Below are 19,997 nucleotides of genomic sequence, written 5' to 3' on the forward strand. Positions count from 1 at the left end.
TATAGCTTCCACATACAGTATGCTATAGCTTCCACATACAGTATGCTATAGCTTCCACATACAGTATGTTATAGCTTCCACATACAGTATGTTATAGCTTCCACATACAGTATGCTATAGCTTCCACATACAGTATGCTATAGCTTCCACATACAGTATGTTATAGCTTCCACATACAGTATGTTATAGCTTCCACATACAGTATGTTATAGTTTCCACATACAGTATGCTATAGTTTCCACATACAGTATGCTATAGCTTCCACATACAGTATGTTATAGCTTCCACATACAGTATGCTATAGTTTCCACATACAGTATGCTATAGCTTCCACATACAGAATGCTATAGCTTCCACATACAGTATGCTATAGCTTCCACATACAGAATGCTATAGCTTCCACATACAGAATGCTATAGCTTCCACATACAGTATGCTATAGCTTCCACATACAGAATGCTATAGTTTCCACATACAGTATGCTATAGCTTCCACATACAGAATGCTATAGCTTCCACATACAGTATGCTATAGCTTCCACATACAGTATGTTATAGCTTCCACATACAGTATGTTATAGTTTCCACATACAGAATGCTATAGTTTCCACATACAGTATGCTATAGCTTCCACATACAGTATGTTATAGCTTCCACATACAGTATGTTATAGCTTCCACATACAGTATGTTATAGTTTCCACATACAGTATGCTATAGCTTCCACATACAGAATGCTATAGCTTCCACATACAGTATGCTATAGCTTCCACATACAGTATGTTATAGCTTCCACATACAGTATGTTATAGCTTCCACATACAGTATGTTATAGTTTCCACATACAGTATGCTATAGCTTCCACATACAGTATGTTATAGCTTCCACATACAGTATGTTATAGCTTCCACATACAGTATGTTATAGTTTCCACATACAGTATGCTATAGCTTCCACATACAGTATGTTATAGCTTCCACATACAGTATGTTATAGCTTCCACATACAGTATGTTATAGTTTCCACATACAGTATGTTATAGTTTCCACATACAGTATGCTATAGCTTCCACATACAGTATGCTATAGCTTCCACATACAGTATGCTATAGCTTCCACATACAGTATGTTATAGCTTCCACATACAGTATGTTATAGCTTCCACATACAGTATGTTATAGTTTCCACATACAGTATGCTATAGTTTCCACATACAGTATGCTATAGCTTCCACATACAGTATGTTATAGCTTCCACATACAGTATGTTATAGCTTCCACATACAGTATGTTATAGTTTCCACATACAGTATGCTATAGCTTCCACATACAGTATGTTATAGCTTCCACATACAGTATGTTATAGCTTCCACATACAGTATGCTATAGTTTCCACATACAGTATGCTATAGCTTCCACATACAGTATGCTATAGCTTCCACATACAGAATGCTATAGCTTCCACATACAGTATAGGCTGCTACAATATATTATATCTATGAAATATTTATTCTATAATCTATTTAATCTCCACTTCTCATTCATACCTTTTAAACATGTCTTCTCTCTCCGGTCCACCTCTCTATCTTCTCCCCTCTCTGTCTTCTTCTGTCTCTGTCTTCTCCCCTCTGTCTTCTCCCCTCTGTCTTCTCCCCTCTGTCTTCTCCACTCTCTGTCTTCTCCCCTCTCTGTCTTCTCCCCACTCTGTCTTCTCCCCTCTTTGTCTTCTCCCCTCTCTGTCTTCTCCCCTCTCTGTCTTCTCCCCTCTCTGTCTTCTCCCCTCTCTGTCTTCTCCCCTCTTTGTCTTCTCCCCTCGCTGTCTTCTCCCCTCTCTGTCTTCTCCCCTCTCTGTCTTCTCCCCTCTCTGTCGTCTCCCCTCTTTGTCTTCTCTCCTCTCCGTCTTCTCCCGTGACAGTTCAGCAGCCTGCAGAAGGATATAGACGACCGCAACGTGGAGATTGAGAAGCTGAGGGTGGAGCAGCAGAAGCTACGAGGGGTCATCAAGTCCCTGGAGAAGGACATCCTGGGCCTGAAGAAAGAGATCCAAGAGAGGGACGAGACCATCCAGGATAAGGTGTGTGGTGGGTGGCTGCAGGGGGATGGGGTGGGTACAGGTACTGGAGGAACCTAGGCTAGGGGAGGGTTGGAGACGCACATTGTGGGCCTGAAGAAGGAGATCCAGGAGAGGGACGAGACCATCCAGGATAAGGTGTGTGGTGGGTGGCTGCAGGGGGATGGGGTGGGTACAGGTACTGGAGGAACCTAGGCTAGGGGAGGGTTGGAGACGCACATTGTGGGCCTGAAGAAGGAGATCCAGGAGAGAGACGAGACCATCCAGGATAAGGTGGGTGGTGGGTGGCTGCAGGGGGATGGGGTGGGTACAGGTCCTGGAGGAACCTAGGCTAGGGGAGGGTTGGAGACGCACATTGTGGGCCTGAAGAAGGAGATCCAGGAGAGAGACGAGACCATCCAGGATAAGGTGTGTGGTGGGTGGCTGAAGGGGGATGGGGTGGGTACAGGTCCTGGAGGAACCTAGGCTAGGGGAGGGTTGGAGACGCACATTGTGGGCCTGAAGAAGGAGATCCAGGAGAGAGACGAGACCATCTAAGTCAAAGTGGGGATGGACAGGGTCCTGTTCATTAGGCATCAAACAAGAGAAAAGGGACTGAGACTGAGAAAAATAAATGTAACAAGAAATGTTGTTTTGTGTTCTTTAACAGCAACATGACCTACTGTAGGACACGTTCTGTATAAGGGGGCTATTGACCTCATATGTATTGGATCCACCTTCTAGCACTAGTTATTGGTAGGGAGACGAGACACTGATTATGTTAGCTTCTTCTTCTGGAACATCTTTCCTAGATACAACTGAATATGTAGTACATCATTCTTTCATAACCCAGTAAGGTCCTTAAAGGTACCTAAAGTGCAGAGTAGGGGGGGTGTAATCGCAGATAGAACCTTATGGCTCTGAAGTGTCAATCTGGGTTCAGCCATAAGGTTCTATCTGGGTTCAGTCATACGGTCTTATCTGGGTTCAGCCAAAAGGTCCTCTCTGGGTTCAGCCATAAGGTCCTATCTGCGTTCAGCCATAAGGTCCTATCTGGGTTCAGCCAAAAGGTCCTATCTGGGTTCAGCCATAAGGTCCTATCTAGCACAGAATGTTACAATTATTTCACTTTCAATAGAAAAATACAGACATTTAATGAATAAATAAAGATAAATACCTTTCTTTCTAAACACATCATCCAAAATATTAATTCATGTTCATCACACATTTGTTAAAGCAATAGTTCCTTAAAATGACAAATACACTACACTGAGGGGACAAAACATTAAGGACACCTGCTCTTTCCGTGACATAGGCTGACCAGGTGAAAGCTATGATCAACTCAATATTGGGAATGTGTTCCTAATGTTTGATAAACTCAGTGTATATCTAATGGATAACTAGCAACATTGCTAAAGCTTAGCTCTGGATGACTAAACTGATATATTTTTCAAGTCTCTGACAACCAAAGTCAGTAAACTACTTGCTAGTTATCAATAAAATGTGGTAAGTTTGTAATTTTAGTGAAATACTCCTTCCATGGAGGTTTTCCTATTGATAAAGAACAAGACAAAAACAGCAATTCTTCTCCAAAGGGCCTAAAACATGATCTAAGGAACTCATATTTATTTGTTGTTTTACCTTAAAGAGCTTACATTATGTTATGGCCAGCCTTCTGAAAAAGTTGTGATAAAAAAATCTTAAGTCATTTAAAAAGAGGACCAGAACCTGGGGACTATATGGTTCTATCTTGCAGACTGTATAGTTCTGAGATAATGGGTATTGGGAACTGTTTTGTGACGTCTTCCTCTTTTCTGACTCAATTAGTATATTTTCTTACATACAGTTGTTTTGATTGACAACCCAGTGTTGTGTGATTGGATTGCAGATAGGACCTTCTAGCACCAAGTTAAAAGGTGAAAAGATGGTGGATCTTTCTGATTTGACGTGTTTCATCGTAAACAGTCTTTGTTTTTATCTGACATGTCTCACATGTGAAGAACAGCCTGAAGAGCAACTCTATGTGAAGAACTCATTTTGGACCAAAATGTCAGATCTACCACAGGTCACAAACGGATCACAGTAGCTATTAGTTCAACAGAGACATGTTTTGGGGTTATAAAAGAGGTAACAAAACTCCTCTCCTCCTTTTTTGCAGGAGAAGAGAATCTACGACTTGAAGAAGAAGAACCAGGAGCTGGAGAAGTTCAAGTTTGTCCTGGACTACAAGATCAAAGAACTGAAGAAACAGATCGAGCCCAGAGAGAACGACATCAAGGAGATGAAGGAGCAGATTCAAGAGGTCAGAGACAGCTAGATCTGTTTTTAGATGGTCTCAGTGACCCCTCTCTCTCGCCTCTGTATCTCAGCTGGAAGAGCATGGCTCATGCAATGGCAAGATAGGGGCTTCATTTCCCAGGACCAGCAGTACGTAAAACGTATGCAGGCATGACTCAGTCTTTTTGGATAAAAGCGTCTGCTAAAGGGTGTATAATATTATATGATCATACAGGTGAGCAGCAGAAAAATCTGAAATACATACCTTCTTATTGCTGATCAAAATGCTACTACTGACATTCATGTCATCATGTTTTTACCCACCTGAATCATCAGCATTGACCGCTACATTTTCTCACTCATTGCACATCTAACATGGGGAAAAAAAGCCCACAAAAAAATCCACAGTTTCATATAACTGATCACAATGCCATGACATACAGTACATTTGCCATGTTGCATTTACACACGAAAGCACTCAGAATCGCCTGTATTGACCCCTCTCTTACCCTGTATTGACCCCTCTCTTACCCTGTATTGACCCCTCTCTTACCCTGTATTGACCCCTCTCTTACCCTGTATTGACCCCTCTCTCTAGCCCTGTATTGATCCCTCTCTCTCGCCCTGTATTGACCCCTCTCTCTAGCCCTGTATTGACCCCTCTCTCTAGCCCTGTATTGACCCCTCTCTCTAGCCCTGTATTGACCCCGCTCTCTAGCCCTGCATTGACCCCTCTCTTACCCTGTATTGACCCCTCTCTCTCGCCGTGTATTGACCCCTCTCTCTTACCCTGTATTGACCCCTCTCTAGCCCTGTATTGACCCCTCTCTCTCGCCATGTATTGACCCCTCTCTCTAGCCCTGTATTGACCCCTCTCTCTAGCCCTGTATTGACCCCTCTCTCTAGCCCTGTATTGACCCCTCTCTTACCCTGTATTGACCCCTCTCTAGCCCTGTATTGACTCCTCTCTCTAGCCCTGCATTGACCCCTCTCTCTAGCCCTGTATTGACCCCTCTCTCTAGCCCTGTATTGACCCCTCTCTCTAGCCCTGTATTGACCCCTCTCTTACCCTGTATTGACCCCTCTCTAGCCCTGTATTGACTCCTCTCTCTAGCCCTGCATTGACCCCTCTCTAGCCCTGTATTGACCCCTCTCTCTAGCCCTGTATTGACCCCTCTCTTACCCTGTATTGACCCCTCTCTAGCCCTGTATTGACTCCTCTCTCTAGCCCTGCATTGACCCCTCTCTAGCCCTGTATTGACCCTCTCTCTGCCCTGTATTGACCCCCCTTTCGCTCTGTATTGACCCCTCTCTAGCCCTGTATTGACCCCTCTCTCTAGCCCTGCATTGACCCCTCTCTCTAGCCCTCCATTGACCCCTTCTCTTTGCCCTCCATTGACCCCTCTCTCTGCCTTCCATTGACCCCTCTCTCTGCCCTCCATTGACCCCTCTCTCTGCCCTCTATTGACCCCTCTCTCTGCCCTCCATTGACCCCTCTCTCTGCCCTCCATTGACCCCTCTCTCTGCCCTCCATTGACCCCTCTCTCTGCCCTCCATTGACCCCTCTCTCTGCCCTCCATTGACCACTCTCTCTGCCCTCCATTGACCCCTCTCTCTGCCCTCCATTGACCCCTCTCTGTAGCCCTCCAGTCAACACATGAGGATGCATGTAAGATGTAGGTGGACATGAATATGATGCTGCAGCAAACTGCAATAGCCTACACTGTGAGCTCGTTGAGGTTGAGTACCTGGTGCTCTCTTCATTGCAGCATACCTGTAGGCTTTAAGTATAGTGTTACCTTCTCCGTTGGTAGATGGAGGGAGGGAGAGCCAGAGTAGATGGAGGGAGGGAGAGCCAGAGTAGATGGAGGGAGGGAGAGCCAGAGTAGATGGAGGGAGAGGGAGAACCAGAGTAGATGGAGGGAGAGGGAGAACCAGAGTAGATGGAGGGAGAGGGAGAGCCAGAGTAGATGGAGGGAGGGAGAGCCAGAGTAGATGGAGGGAGAGGGAGAACCAGAGTAGATGGAGGGAGAGGGAGAACCAGAGTAGATGGAGGGAGAGGGAGAGCCAGAGTAGATGGAGGGAGGGAGAGCCAGAGTAGATGGAGGGAGAGGGAGAGCCAGAGTAGATGGAGGGAGGGAGAGCCAGAGTAGATGGAGGGAGAGAGAGCCAGAGTAGATGGAGGGAGAGGGAGAGCCAGAGTAGATGGAGGGAGAGAGAGCCAGAGTAGATGGAGGGAGAGGGAGAGCCAGAGTAGATGGAGGGAGGGAGAGCCAGAGTAGATGGAGGGAGGGAGAGCCAGAGTAGATGGAGGGAGAGGGAGAGCCAGAGTAGATGGAGGGAGAGAGAGCCAGAGTAGATGGAGGGAGAGGGAGAGCCAGAGTAGATGGAGGGAGGGAGAGCCAGAGTAGATGGAGGGAGAGGGAGAGCCAGAGTAGATGGAGGGAGAGGGAGAACCAGAGTAGATGGAGGGAGAGGGAGAGTCAGAGTAGATGGAGGGAGAGCCAGAATAGATGGAGTGAGAGGGAGAGCCAGAGTAGATGGAGGGAGAGGGAGAGCCAGAGTAGATGGAGGGAGAGCCAGAATAGATGGAGTGAGAGGGAGAGCCAGAGTAGATGGAGGGAGAGGGAGAGCCAGAGTAGATGGAGGGAGAGGGAGAGCCAGAGTAGATGGAGGGAGAGGGAGAGCCAGAGTAGATGGAGGGAGAGCCAGAATAGATGGAGTGAGAGGGAGAGCCAGAGTAGATGGAGGGAGAGGGAGAGCCAGAGTAGATGGAGGGAGGGAGAGCCAGAGTAGATGGAGGGAGAGGGAGAGCCAGAGTAGATGGAGGGAGAGGGAGAGCCAGAGTAGATGGAGGGAGGGAGAGCCAGAGTAGATGGAGGGAGAGGGAGAGCCAGAGTAGATGGAGGGAGAGGGAGAGCCAGAGTAGATGGAGGGAGGGAGAGCCAGAGTAGATGGAGGGAGAGCCAGAGTAGATGGAGGGAGAGGGAGAGCCAGAGTAGATGGAGGGAGAGGGAGAGCCAGACTAGATGGAGGGAGAGGGAGAGCCAGAGTAGATGGAGGGAGAGGGAGAGCCAGAGTAGATGGAGGGAGAGCCAGAGTAGATGGAGGGAGGGAGAGCCAGAGTAGATGGAGGGAGAGGGAGAGCCAGAGTAGATGGAGGGAGGGAGAGCCAGAGTAGATGGAGGGAGAGGGAGAGCCAGAGTAGATGGAGGGAGAGGGAGAGCCAGAGTAGATGGAGGGAGAGGGAGAGCCAGAGTAGATGGAGGGAGGGAGAGCCAGAGTAGATGGAGGGAGAGGGAGAGCCAGAGTAGATGGAGTGAGGGAGAGCCAGAGTAGATGGAGGGAGAGGGAGAGTAGATGGAGGGAGGGAGAGCCAGAGTAGATGGAGGGAGAGCCAGAGTAGATGGAGGGAGGGAGAGCCAGAGTAGATGGAGGGAGGGAGAGCCAGAGTAGATGGAGGGAGAGGGAGAGCCAGAGTAGATGGAGGGAGAGGGAGAGCCAGAGTAGATGGAGGGAGGGAGAGCCAGAGTAGATGGAGTGAGAGGGAGAGCCAGAGTAGATGGAGGGAGGGAGAGCCAGAGTAGATGGAGGGAGAGGGAGAGCCAGAGTAGATGGAGGGAGGGAGAGCCAGAGTAGATGGAGGGAGAGCCAGAGTAGATGGAGGGAGAGGGAGAACCAGAGTAGATGGAGGGAGAGCCAGAATAGATGGAGTGAGAGGGAGAGCCAGAGTAGATGGAGGGAGAGGGAGAGCCAGAGTAGATGGAGGGAGAGCCAGAATAGATGGAGGGAGAGGGAGAGCCAGAGTAGATGGAGGGAGAGGGAGAGCCAGAGTAGATGGAGGGAGAGCCAGAGTAGATGGAGGGAGGGAGAGCCAGAGTAGATGGAGGGAGAGGGAGAGCCAGAGTAGATGGAGGGAGAGGGAGAGCCAGAGTAGATGGAGGGAGAGGGAGAGCCAGAGTAGATGGAGGGAGAGGGAGAGCCAGAGTAGATGGAGGGAGGGAGAGCCAGAGTAGATGGAGGGAGAGGGAGAGCCAGAGTAGATGGAGGGAGGGAGAGCCAGAGTAGATGGAGGGAGAGGGAGAGCCAGAGTAGATGGAGGGAGAGGGAGAGCCAGAGTAGATGGAGGGAGAGGGAGAGCCAGAGTAGATGGAGGGAGGGAGAGCCAGAGTAGATGGAGGGAGAGCCAGTGTAGATGGAGGGAGGGAGAGCCAGAGTAGATGGAGGGAGGGAGAGCCAGAGTAGATGGAGGGAGGGAGAGCCAGAGTAGATGGAGGGAGGGAGAGCCAGAGTAGATGGAGGGAGAGGGAGAGCCAGAGTAGATGGAGGGAGGGAGAGGGAGAGCCAGAGTAGATGGAGGGAGGGAGAGGGAGAGCCAGAGTAGATGGAGGGAGAGGGAGAGCCAGAGTAGATGGAGGGAGGGAGAGGGAGAGCCAGAGTAGATGGAGGGAGAGGGAGAGCCAGAGTAGATGGAGGGAGAGCCAGAGTAGATGGAGGGAGGGAGAGCCAGAGTAGATGGAGGGGGAGGGAGAGCCAGAGTAGATGGAGGGAGAGGGAGAGCCAGAGTAGATGGAGTGAGGGAGAGCCAGAGTAGATGGAGGGAGGGAGAACCAGAGTAGATGGAGGGAGGGAGAGCCAGAGTAGATGGAGGGAGGGAGAACCAGAGTAGATGGAGGGAGGGAGAGCCAGAGTAGATGGAGGGAGGGAGAGCCAGAGTAGATGGAGGGAGAGGGAGAGCCAGAGTAGATGGAGTGAGGGAGAGCCAGAGTAGATGGAGGGAGAGGGAGAGCCAGAGTAGATGGAGGGAGGGAGAGCCAGAGTAGATGGAGGGAGGGAGAGCCAGAGTAGATGGAGGGAGAGGGAGAGCCAGAGTAGATGGAGGGAGGGAGAGCCAGAGTAGATGGAGGGAGAGGGAGAGCCAGAGTAGATGGAGGGAGAGGGAGAGCCAGAGTAGATGGAGTGAGGGAGAGCCAGAGTAGATGGAGGGAGAGGGAGAGCCAGAGTAGATGGAGGGAGAGGGAGCCAGAGTAGATGGAGGGAGAGGGAGAGCCAGAGTAGATGGAGGGAGGGAGAGCCAGAGTAGATGGAGGGAGGGAGAGCCAGAGTAGATGGAGGGAGAGGGAGAGCCAGAGTAGATGGAGGGAGAGGGAGAGCCAGAGTAGATGGAGGGAGGGAGAGCCAGAGTAGATGTTGGGAGAGAGAGCCGGAGTAGATGGAGGGAGAGGGAGAGCCAGAGTAGATGGAGGGAGAGCCAGAGTAGATGGAGGGAGAGCCAGAGTAGATGGAGGGAGAGGGAGAGCCAGAGTAGATGGAGGGAGGGAGAGCCAGAGTAGATGGAGGGAGGGAGAGCCAGAGTAGATGTTGGGAGAGAGAGCCGGAGTAGATGGAGGGAGAGGGAGAGCCAGAGTAGATGGAGGGAGAGGGAGAGCCAGAGTAGATGGAGGGAGGGAGAGCCAGAGTAGATGTTGGGAGAGAGAGCCGGAGTAGATGGAGGGAGAGGGAGAGCCAGAGTAGATGGAGGGAGGGAGAGCCAGAGTAGATGGAGGGAGAGAGAGCCGGAGTAGATGGAGGGAGAGGGAGAGTAGATGGAGGGAGGGAGAGCCAGAGTAGATGGAGGGAGGGAGAGCCAGAGTAGATGGAGGGAGAGAGAGCCGGAGTAGATGGAGGGAGAGGGAGAGTAGATGGAGGGAGGGTGAGCCAGAGTAGATGGAGGGAGGGAGAGCCAGAGTAGATGGAGGGAGAGGGAGAGTAGATGGAGGGAGAGGGAGAGCCAGAGTAGATGGAGGGAGGGAGAGCCAGAGTAGATGGAGGGAGAGGGAGAACCAGAGTAGATGGAGGGAGGGAGAGCCAGAGTAGATGTTGGGAGAGAGAGCCGGAGTAGATGGAGGGAGAGGGAGAGCCAGAGTAGATGGAGGGAGAGGGAGAGCCAGAGTAGATGGAGGGAGAGGGAGAGCCAGAGTAGATGGAGGGAGGGAGAGCCAGAGTAGATGGAGGGAGGGAGAGCCAGAGTAGATGGAGGGAGAGAGAGCCGGAGTAGATGGAGGGAGAGGGAGAGTAGATGGAGGGAGGGAGAGCCAGAGTAGATGGAGGGAGGGAGAGCCAGAGTAGATGGAGGGAGAGGGAGAGCCAGAGTAGATGGAGGGAGAGCCAGAGTAGATGGAGGGAGAGCCAGAGTAGATGGAGGGAGAGGGAGAGCCAGAGTAGATGGAGGGAGGGAGAGCCAGAGTAGATGGAGGGAGAGGGAGAGCCAGAGTAGATGGAGGGAGGGAGAGAGTAGATGGAGGGAGGGAGAGCCAGAGTAGATGGAGGGATAGAGAGCCAGAGTAGATGGAGGGAGAGAGAGCCGCAGTAGATGGAGGGAGAGGGAGAGTAGATGGAGGGAGGGAGAGCCAGAGTAGATGGAGGGAGGGAGAGCCAGAGTAGATGGAGGGAGAGGGAGAGCCAGAGTAGATGGAGGGAGGGAGAGCCAGAGTAGATGGAGGGAGAGAGAGCCGGAGTAGATGGAGGGAGAGGGAGAGTAGATGGAGGGAGGGAGAGCCAGAGTAGATGGAGGGAGGGAGAGCCAGAGTAGATGGAGGGAGAGAGAGCCAGAGTAGATGGAGGGAGGGAGAGCCAGAGTAGATGGAGGGAGAGAGAGCCAGAGTAGATGGAGGGAGAGCCAGAGTAGATGGAGGGAGGGAGAGCCAGAGTAGATGGAGGGAGAGGGAGCCAGAGTAGATGGAGGGAGGGAGAGCCAGAGTAGATGGAGGGAGAGGGAGAGCCAGAGTAGATGGAGGGAGAGCCAGAGTAGATGGAGGGAGAGGGAGAGCATTGACCACTTCAGTTCTTCACTCAGTGTCACACATAAAACATTAGGAACACTTTCCTAATATGGAGTTGCACCCCCCTCCCCTTTTGTCCTCAGAAAAGTCTCAATTCGTCAGGCCATAGACTCTACAAGGTGTCGAAAGTGTTCCACAGGGATGCTGGCTCATGTTGACTCCAATGTTTCCCACAGTTATCAAGTTGGCCCTGATGTCCTTTGGGTAGTGGACCATCTTAATACACACAGGAAACTGTTGAACTAACCCTACACTCATTAAAAACCCACTACCCTAAGGCTGTCTCAAGTCTAAAAATATATTATTTAACCTGTCTCCTCTCCTTCATCTACACTGACTGGAAGTGGATTTAACAAGTGACGTCAATAAGGGACCATAGTTTTCACCTGGTCAGTCTATGCCATGGAAAGAGGTGTTCCTAAATCATGTTTTGTATACTCAGTGTATGTATTGTAGCACTCATTGAGATTGACTGACTGGCCAATGGATGCTCTCTTTGTTAGATGGAGGGCGAGCTGGACCAGGTCCACAAGAGAAACACTCAGCTGGAGCTGAACATCACTGAGCTGAAACTCAAACTGAAAGCCACCGATAAGGAGATGCACAAGGAGACGCAGAGGGTGAGAGAGGCTGCAGGACGCCTGTCTGCTTTGCATGAGAATGGATGAGAATCAGAGAGGTTTTGGGGGGGACTATGGGCAGAGCGAGAGAAGGCTCATACTAAATATTTCACTTCACCTCATGAAAACACTGTACATAGTAGAGAATCTTAAAGACATGGAAAGGGACTACCTATTTTGGTCCCTATGTCATATGCACTTATACACAATGCATGTCTTTAACTGCTATGTACTGTATACTAACTATCATGAGGTTTAATGGAAGATATAGTTAGAGCAGGGCGTCTCCGACAGGTAGATCGCCAGCTACCAGCCCACCGACGAGCAGCTCACCAATGTCAAAGTACATTTGTTTTTTCATGTGTTCTGTAATTATTTAACATGTTCTTTACCTAGGCAAGTCAGTTAAAGAACAAATTCTTATTTACAATGACAGCCTACCCCCGGCAAACCCTAACCCGGACGGCGTTGGGACAATTGTGCACCGCCCAATGTGACTCCCAATCACGGACGGTTGTGATACAGCCTGGGATCGAATCAGGGTCTGTAGTGACACCTCTTGCACTGAGATGCAGTACCTTAGACCTCTGCGCCACTCGGGAACAATTACAAACTGTCATTAACACAAAACTCCCAGCTACTATCCAATCGAAGCCGCGTTGACATTGTCCCACTCTTGGTTAGACACGTAACACAATATCTGCCTATCAATTTACAGCAATATTGCCCGTCTGTCTGTGCTTGATGCGTGCATCAGGCCTTATGTAGCCAGTTAGTGATGCTAATGATAACCAGTGTCTTGTTTGTCGATAGAAAGGCTACAAAATCCTACTCAGCTAAATGTGCACTGCAAAGTAGGCTTACCTGACAGAAATAAATCATCATTATTTGTATAATTTGGATGGCAATTGATTTGCTAACTCTGCCATGACATGTGTTGCAGCAGTAGGCCTAACAGCAGAAACATCGCTAGACCGACACGTTCCTCTCTTGCTAGATGCGCAATTAAAGGGGAATTACACTCAAAATTCTAAATTCGATATTTTTTAGACCCAACAAATTGTCTTCTGATGTGATTTAAGCATTGACATGGACTCAGAACATCCATTTTCGTTTTTAGTTTTTTTTATTAACATTTTTAATATTGAGAGTAAAAACATTCCAAACCAGGACAAATAAAACAGATATTCAAAAAATACAAAATATAGTTTTATGGGGCCTGTCATGCCAAATACTGTTTATTAACCATTATATTACCAGGTATATTGACAGACAATGCATACAGTTGAAGTCGTAAGTTTACAAACACTTATGTTGGAGTCATTAAAACTAGTTTACATACACTTATGTTGGAGTCATTAAAACTAGTTTACATACACTTAGGTTGGAGTCATTAAAACTAGTTTACATACACTTAGGTTGGAGTCATTAAAACTAGTTTACATACACTTAGGTTGGAGTCATTAAAACTAGTTTACATACACTTAGGTTGGAGTCATTAAAAGTAGTTTACATACACTTAGGTTGGAGTCATTAAAACTAGTTTACATACACTTAGGTTGGAGTCATTAAAACTAGTTTACATACACTTAGGTTGGAGTCATTAAAACTAGTTTACATACACTTAGGTTGGAGTCATTAAAACTAGTTTACATACACTTATGTTGGAGTCATTAAAACTAGTTTACATACACTTAGGTTGGAGTCATTAAAACTAGTTTACATACACTTAGGTTGGAGTCATTAAAACTAGTTTACATCCACTTATGTTGGAGTCATTAAAACTAGTTTACATCCACTTATGTTGGAGTCATTAAAACTAGTTTTTCAACCACTCCACAAATTTCTTGTTAACAAACTATAGTTTTGGCAAGTCGGTTAGGACATCTACTTTGTGCATGACACAAGTCATTTTTCCAACAACTGTTTACAGACATATTATTTCACTTAGAATTCACTGTATCACAATTCCAGTGGGTCAGAAGTTTACATACACTAAGTTGACTGTGCCTTCTAGAAAATTCTAGAAAATTATGTCATGGCTTTAGAAGCTTCTGATAGGCTAATTGACACCATTTGAGTTAATTAGAGGTATACCTGTGGATGTATTTCAAGGCATACCTTCAATCGCAGTGTCTCTTTGCTTGACATTATGGTAAAATCAAAAGAAATCACCCAAGACCTCAGAAAAAAATTGTGGACCTCCACAAGTCTGGTTCATCCTTGGGAGGAGCAATTTCCAAATGCCTGAAGGTACAACATTCATCTGTACAAACAATAGTACTCAAGTATAAACACCATGGGACCACGCAGCCGTCATACCGCTCAGGAAGGAGTCGCGTTCTGTCGAAAAGTGCAAATCAATCCCAGAACAACAGAATCTGGGATGTGAACAGCATGTGAAGATGCTGGAGGAAAACAGGTACAAAATTATGTTTATCCATAGTAAAACGAGTCCTATATCGGCATAACCTGAAAGGCCGCTCAGCAAGGAAGAAGCCACTGCTCCAAAACCACCATAAAAAAATCCAGACTGCGGTTTGCAACTGCACATGGGGACAAAGATCGTACTTTTTGTAGAAATGTCCTCTGGTCTGATGAAACAAAATAGAACTGTTTGGCCATAATGACCATCGTTATGTTTGGAGGAGAAAGGGGGATGCTTGCAAGCCGAAGAACACCATCCCAACCGTGAAGCACGGGGGTGGCGGCATCATGTTGTGGGGATGCTTTGCTGCAGGAGGGACTGGTGCACTTCACAAAATAGATGGCATCATGAGGGAGGACAATTAAGTGGATATATTGAAGCAACATCTCAAGACATCAGTCAGGAAGTTAAAGCTTGCTCGCAAATGGGTCTTCCAAATGGACAATGACCCCAAGCATACTTCCAAAGTTGTGGCAAAATGGCTTAAGTACAAAGTCAAGGTATTGGAGTGGCCATCACTAAGCCATGACCTCAATCCTATTGAAAATGTGTGGGCAGAACTGAAAAAGTGTGTGCGAGCAAGGAGGCCTACAAACCTGACTCAGTTATACCAGCTCTGTCAGGAGGAATGGGCCAAAAGTTACCCAACTTATTGTGGGAAGCTTGTCGAAGGCTACCCGAAACGTTTGGCATGACAGGCCCCATTCCCATCACTGGGAATGTGATGAAAGCTGAAATAAATAATTCTCTCTAATATTATTCTGACATTTCACATTCTTAAAATAAAGTGGTGATCCTAACTGACCTAACACGGGGAATTTGTACAAGGATTAAGTGTCAGGAATTGTGAAAAACTGAGTTTAAATGTATTTGGCTGAGGTGTATGTAAACTTCCGACTTCAACTGTATATTGTACACCAAGGTCCCGGGGAAGAGTTGCAGGGTAGGTAAGGAAATAATGTGCCTATTTGAAAGCATTCAAAAAAATAGTAGCTTGCAAAGTTTCATCATTTTTTTTTTTTAAGTAGCTCTCATGCTGGAAAAGGTTGGAGACTGCTGAGTTCGAGTATATAGGCCTAGTTCAAAGACATAGCCCAATGTTTACATATTTTGCAATACTCATCTCATATGTATATACTTTATTCTATTCTACTGTATCTGAGTCTATGCCGCTCTGACATCGCTCATCCATATATTTATATATTCTTAACTCCTTCCTTTACTTTAGATTTATGTGTTGTTGTGAAATTGTTAGATATTATTTGTTAGATATTACTTATTACGGGGCGGCAGGGTAACCTAGTGGTTAGAGCGTTGGACTAGTAACCGAAAGGTTGCAAGTTCATTTCCCTGACAAGGTACAAATCTGTCGTTCTGCCCCTGAACAGGCAGTTAACCCACTGTTCCTAGGCCGTCATTGAAAATAAGAATTTGTTCTTAACTGACTTGCCTAGTTAAATAAAGATAAAATTAACTTGCACTGTCGGAGCTAGAAACACAAGCATTTTGCTACACCCCCGCAGCAAACACATGTATGTGACAATTAACATTTTGATTTTGATTTGATGCTGCACATAAACAAAGTATATGAATATATCTGTCTGGTAATTCCAGAAACTGTCATGGTGTACTCTTGCTCTCTTCACCCAGGTGAGGGACGTGGAGGCCCTGGTACGCAGGTTCAAGACAGACCTCCATAACTGTGTAGGCTTCATCCAGGAGCCTAAGAGGTTAAAGGATAGTATCAGAGAGCTCTATGATCACTACGTCCAGCAGAGTGATGTGGTGAGATCACACACACACACACACACACTCAAGTGCTGCTCTGCATGCTGGCTCACAGACACACACCTAACACAGATTAGTTGGGTGCATTTCTAAAATGTTCTTGATAAAGTACCACTTTAAGGGAATGAATTACCAGTTAGCATCCGGAATAAATATTCAGGAAACACAAATACACACATGCTAGTAAAATGAATATGTGTGTGTGTAATGTGTGTGTGTGTAATGTGTGTGTGTGTAATGTGTGTGTGTAATGTGTGTGTGTTGTGTGTGTGTGTGTGTGTAATGTGTGTAATTTGTAGAATGTGTGTGTGTGTAATGTGTGTAATGTGTGTTATGTGTGTGTGTGTAATGTGTGTAATGTGTGTTATGTGTGTGTGTTATGTGTGTAGTGTGTGTAATGTGTGTGTAATGTGTGTAATGTGTGTGTAATGTGTGTTATGTGTGTGTTGAGGTGGACATAGTGGGTGTAATGTGTGTAATGTGTCTGTAATATGTGTGTGTACTGTGTGTGTACTGTGTGTGTAATGTGTGTAATGTGTGTGTAATGTGTGTTATGTGTGTTATGTGTGTAATGTGTGTGTAATGTGTGTATAATGTGTGTGTGTAATGTGTGTGTGTAATGTGTGTGTAATGTGTGTAATGTGTGTGTAATGTGTCTGTAATGTGTGTGTGTTATGTGTGTAATGTGTGTAATGTGTGTGTAATGTGTGTGTAATGTGTGTGTAATGTGTGTAATGTGTGTAATGTGTGTAATGTGTGTAATGTGTGTGTGTGTAATGTGTGTAATGTGTGTAATGTGTGTGTAGTGTGTGTAATGTGTGTGTGTAATGTGTGTAATGTGTGTAATGTGGGTGTGTAATGTGTGTGTTGAGGTGGACATAGTGGGTGTAATGTGTGTGTAATGTGTCTGTAATGTGTGTGTAATGTGTGTGTAATGTGTGTGTGTAATGTGTGTTGAGGTGGACATAGTGGGTGTGGACGCAGACATCCAGAGGGAGTACAGTCGTCAGAGGGAACACCTGGAGAGGAATGTGGCGTCTCTGAAGAGGAAGCTGGCCAAAGACACAGAGGTCCACCGGACAGAAAACGTCAAGATCATGAAGGTGGGAGGGAGAGACGCTCGCTAACACCAACTGAAGCCCCGTGGGCAAAATGGGTTGAGAAAAGCCTGTGAAGACAATGCTTCAACGTGAAAAACCAAGGTTGTGTTCAGTAGGGCACACTGTAGCAAAACATTTTGTAACTGAAAATGAAAATCTGTTCTTATTGGATAAATTCAGGTTGTACCTACCCAGTTAAAAACGTTTCCCCCCTGCTGAACATGACTTTTCAACCAGAAAATGATGACCTACAACCCAATTTTGAGAGCTGGGAATTTACCTTCCATGATATATAGTGTGGTTAATTCACATTCCATATTCCACTAATTAAATGATATTTCAAAATCCTAATTTCAGTTTAGCACTGATGTTCAGTTTCATGTCTCTTTTCCAGGAGAACGTGTCTCTGATAAAGGAGATCAATGATCTGAGGCGGGAGCTGCGTCTGGTGAGGACTCAGGTCCACGACAATAAGAGCCAATCAGGCATCAGCAAAAAGAAACTGAGCTCCTCAGACCTCACTGGTGACTGGACCCTCACACACAACAATATCTGATATTCACTATAACCCAGATAACAGTTTGACCTGAGAGTCGATCTGTTTCTACTTGTTTTATCGGTTCATCCTGCGTTCACACGTTGACCTTTATTTGACCTTTTCGTTCTGTCTTCAATAATGGAATCCTTTTTGGGAAAAACATTCTGCAAACTTTGGTGCAAACGCTTAGCTAGTAAATTAGTCCCCTGTTCATCTTCAATAGTTTTGAACGCGTTCTTGTTTCTATGTAGTGATGGAACGACTTCCCATGCGTTCTAAAATGAAAATGTTTTATTAAGAAATTAACATTAATGCAAGAAAAAGCATGATATGACCCTCTTGACCACTCTGCATCACCGTAGTGTAAACCTCTGACCTCTGTCCCCATAGCTCTGACCTCTGTATCCCTATAGCGCTGACCTCTGTATCCCATAGCACTGACCTCTGTGTCCCCATAGCGCTGACCTCTGTATCCGATAGCACTGACCTCTGTATCCCCATAGCGCTGACCTCTGACCTCTGTATCCCTATTGCGCTGTCCTCTGTGTCCCCATAGCGCTGACCTCTGACCTCTGTATCCCCATAGCGCTGACCTCTGTATCCCATAGCACTGACCTCTGTGTCCCCATAGCGCTGACCTCTGTATCCCATAGCACTGACCTCTGACCTCTGTATCCCCATAGCGCTGACCTCTGACCTCTGTATCCCTATAGCGCTGTCCTCTGTGTCCCCATAGCGCTGACCTCTGACCTCTGTATCCCTATAGCGCTGTCCTCTGTGTCCCAATAGCGCTGACCTCTGTATCCCTATAGCGCTGTCCTCTGTGTCCCCATAGCGCTGACCTCTGACCTCTGTATCCCCATAGCGCTGACCTCTGACCTCTGTATCCCCATAGCGCTGACCTCTGACCTCTGTATCCCTATAGCGCTGACCTCTGTATCCCTATAGCGCTGACCTCTGTGTCCCATAGCACTGACCTCTGTGTCCCCATAGCGCTGACCTCTGACCTCTGTATCCCCATAGCGCTGACCTCTGTATCCCATAGCGCTGATCTCTGTATCCCCATAGCACTGACCTCTGTATCCCATAGCACTGACCTCTGACCTCTGTATCCCCATAGCGCTGACCTCTGTATCCCATAGCACTGACCTCTGACCTCTGTATCCCCATAGCGCTGACCTCTGTATCCCATAGCGCTGACCTCTGTATCCCCGTAGCGCTGACCTCTGTATCCCATAGCGCTGACCTCTGTATCCCCATAGCGCTGACCTCTGTATCCCCATAGCACTGACCTCTGTATCCCATAGCACTGACCTCTGACCTCTGTATCCCCATAGCGCTGACCTCTGTGGAGGGGAGGGGTTTAGTGGCGAGGCTGAATTTCGAGGAGGAAGCGGAGCGTATCATCCAGCTGCAGCGCGTGGAGATCCAGAGGCTGAAGATGCAGATGCAGGGCCAGAGCCACTCCCTAATACCCCCCTCTAGCAGCACCAAGCTGCCTGTACTCACCACTTGATCCTGGGGGAGGAGAGGAGGAGGAGGGTGGGGAGGGGTTGTGATGGTTACACGAGTTAAGAGTTATTGGTTAAAAGTTATTGTTTTTCTTTAAAATCATTTAGCAGAGTTTGATTGAGCTTGCCTGGCACAATAGAGTGAGTAGAACAGACCATAAACGTGCAAATCCAGCATTCCTGGTTGGCTCAATCAAACCTTGAGCGAAAATAAATACTGTTTGAACCCAGGTCTGATGAGGATCCTGAAGGAACTCCGTTTTAATGGAATGAACCTGACATTGGTGGACATGAGCAGTAGATTTGGTATATACCCAATGAACTATATACATGTAGAGACACATGTACTGATTATACCTGGAGGTAGTCTAGCTGAGGGCATCTAGCCTGGTCCCAGATCTGTTTGTGCTGATTTGCATGACAACGATCATAGGAGTTGGCTATGCAGCACAAACTGATCTGGGACCAGGCTAGAAGCCACCTGCAGAAAAACAGGGCCAGGGATTGATCAGGTGTCTGCCCACAATATCTATCACATAGTCACACTGACTAGTGCAGAGTGTATTTATATTATATAGTCGGGCAATAAGAAGCTATTTGTGTTATGTGTGATGTAAATAAAGATTTTAAAATGTTCCTGAAATATGTGTTTGGATGTATTACACATCCTGTGGAGAGGTGGGTAGCCTAGTGGTTAGAGAGGTAGGTAGCCTAGTGGTTAGAGAGGTAGGTAGCCTAGTGGTTAGAGAGGTAGGTAGCCTAGTGGTTAGAGAGGTAGGTAGCCTAGTGGTTAGAGAGGTAGGTAGCCTAGTGGTTAGAGAGGTAGGTAGCCTAGTGGTTAGAGAGGTGGGTAGCCTAGTGGTTAGAG

General features: G+C 47.2%; 1 protein-coding gene across 3 annotated transcripts in view; it reads left to right on the top strand.

Annotated features, from left to right (window-relative positions):
• The window catches only part of cfap57 (cilia and flagella associated protein 57), a 38,818-nt gene extending 19,061 nt beyond the window's left edge, over positions 1-19,757 (top strand). The window contains exons 16-22 of one of the 3 annotated variants that reach the window (XM_036966689.1): positions 1,912-2,070; positions 4,205-4,348; positions 11,648-11,764; positions 15,843-15,977; positions 16,940-17,083; positions 17,475-17,604; positions 18,956-19,757. In XM_036966689.1, coding sequence (XP_036822584.1) covers positions 1,912-2,070; positions 4,205-4,348; positions 11,648-11,764; positions 15,843-15,977; positions 16,940-17,083; positions 17,475-17,604; positions 18,956-19,134 — 1,008 coding nt within the window. In that variant the 3' untranslated portion in view covers positions 19,135-19,757. Of the gene's footprint in view, positions 1-1,911; positions 2,071-4,204; positions 4,349-11,647; positions 11,765-15,842; positions 15,978-16,939; positions 17,183-17,474; positions 17,605-18,955 lie in introns of those variants that run through there. The other 2 variants (XM_036966690.1, XR_005040239.1) reach the window with 2 other exon arrangements.
• The last annotated feature ends 240 nt before the right edge of the window (positions 19,758-19,997 follow it).

Source organism: Oncorhynchus mykiss, chromosome 28 (assembly GCF_013265735.2).
Source record: "Oncorhynchus mykiss isolate Arlee chromosome 28, USDA_OmykA_1.1, whole genome shotgun sequence".
NCBI classification, from domain to species: Eukaryota; Metazoa; Chordata; class Actinopteri; order Salmoniformes; family Salmonidae; genus Oncorhynchus; species Oncorhynchus mykiss.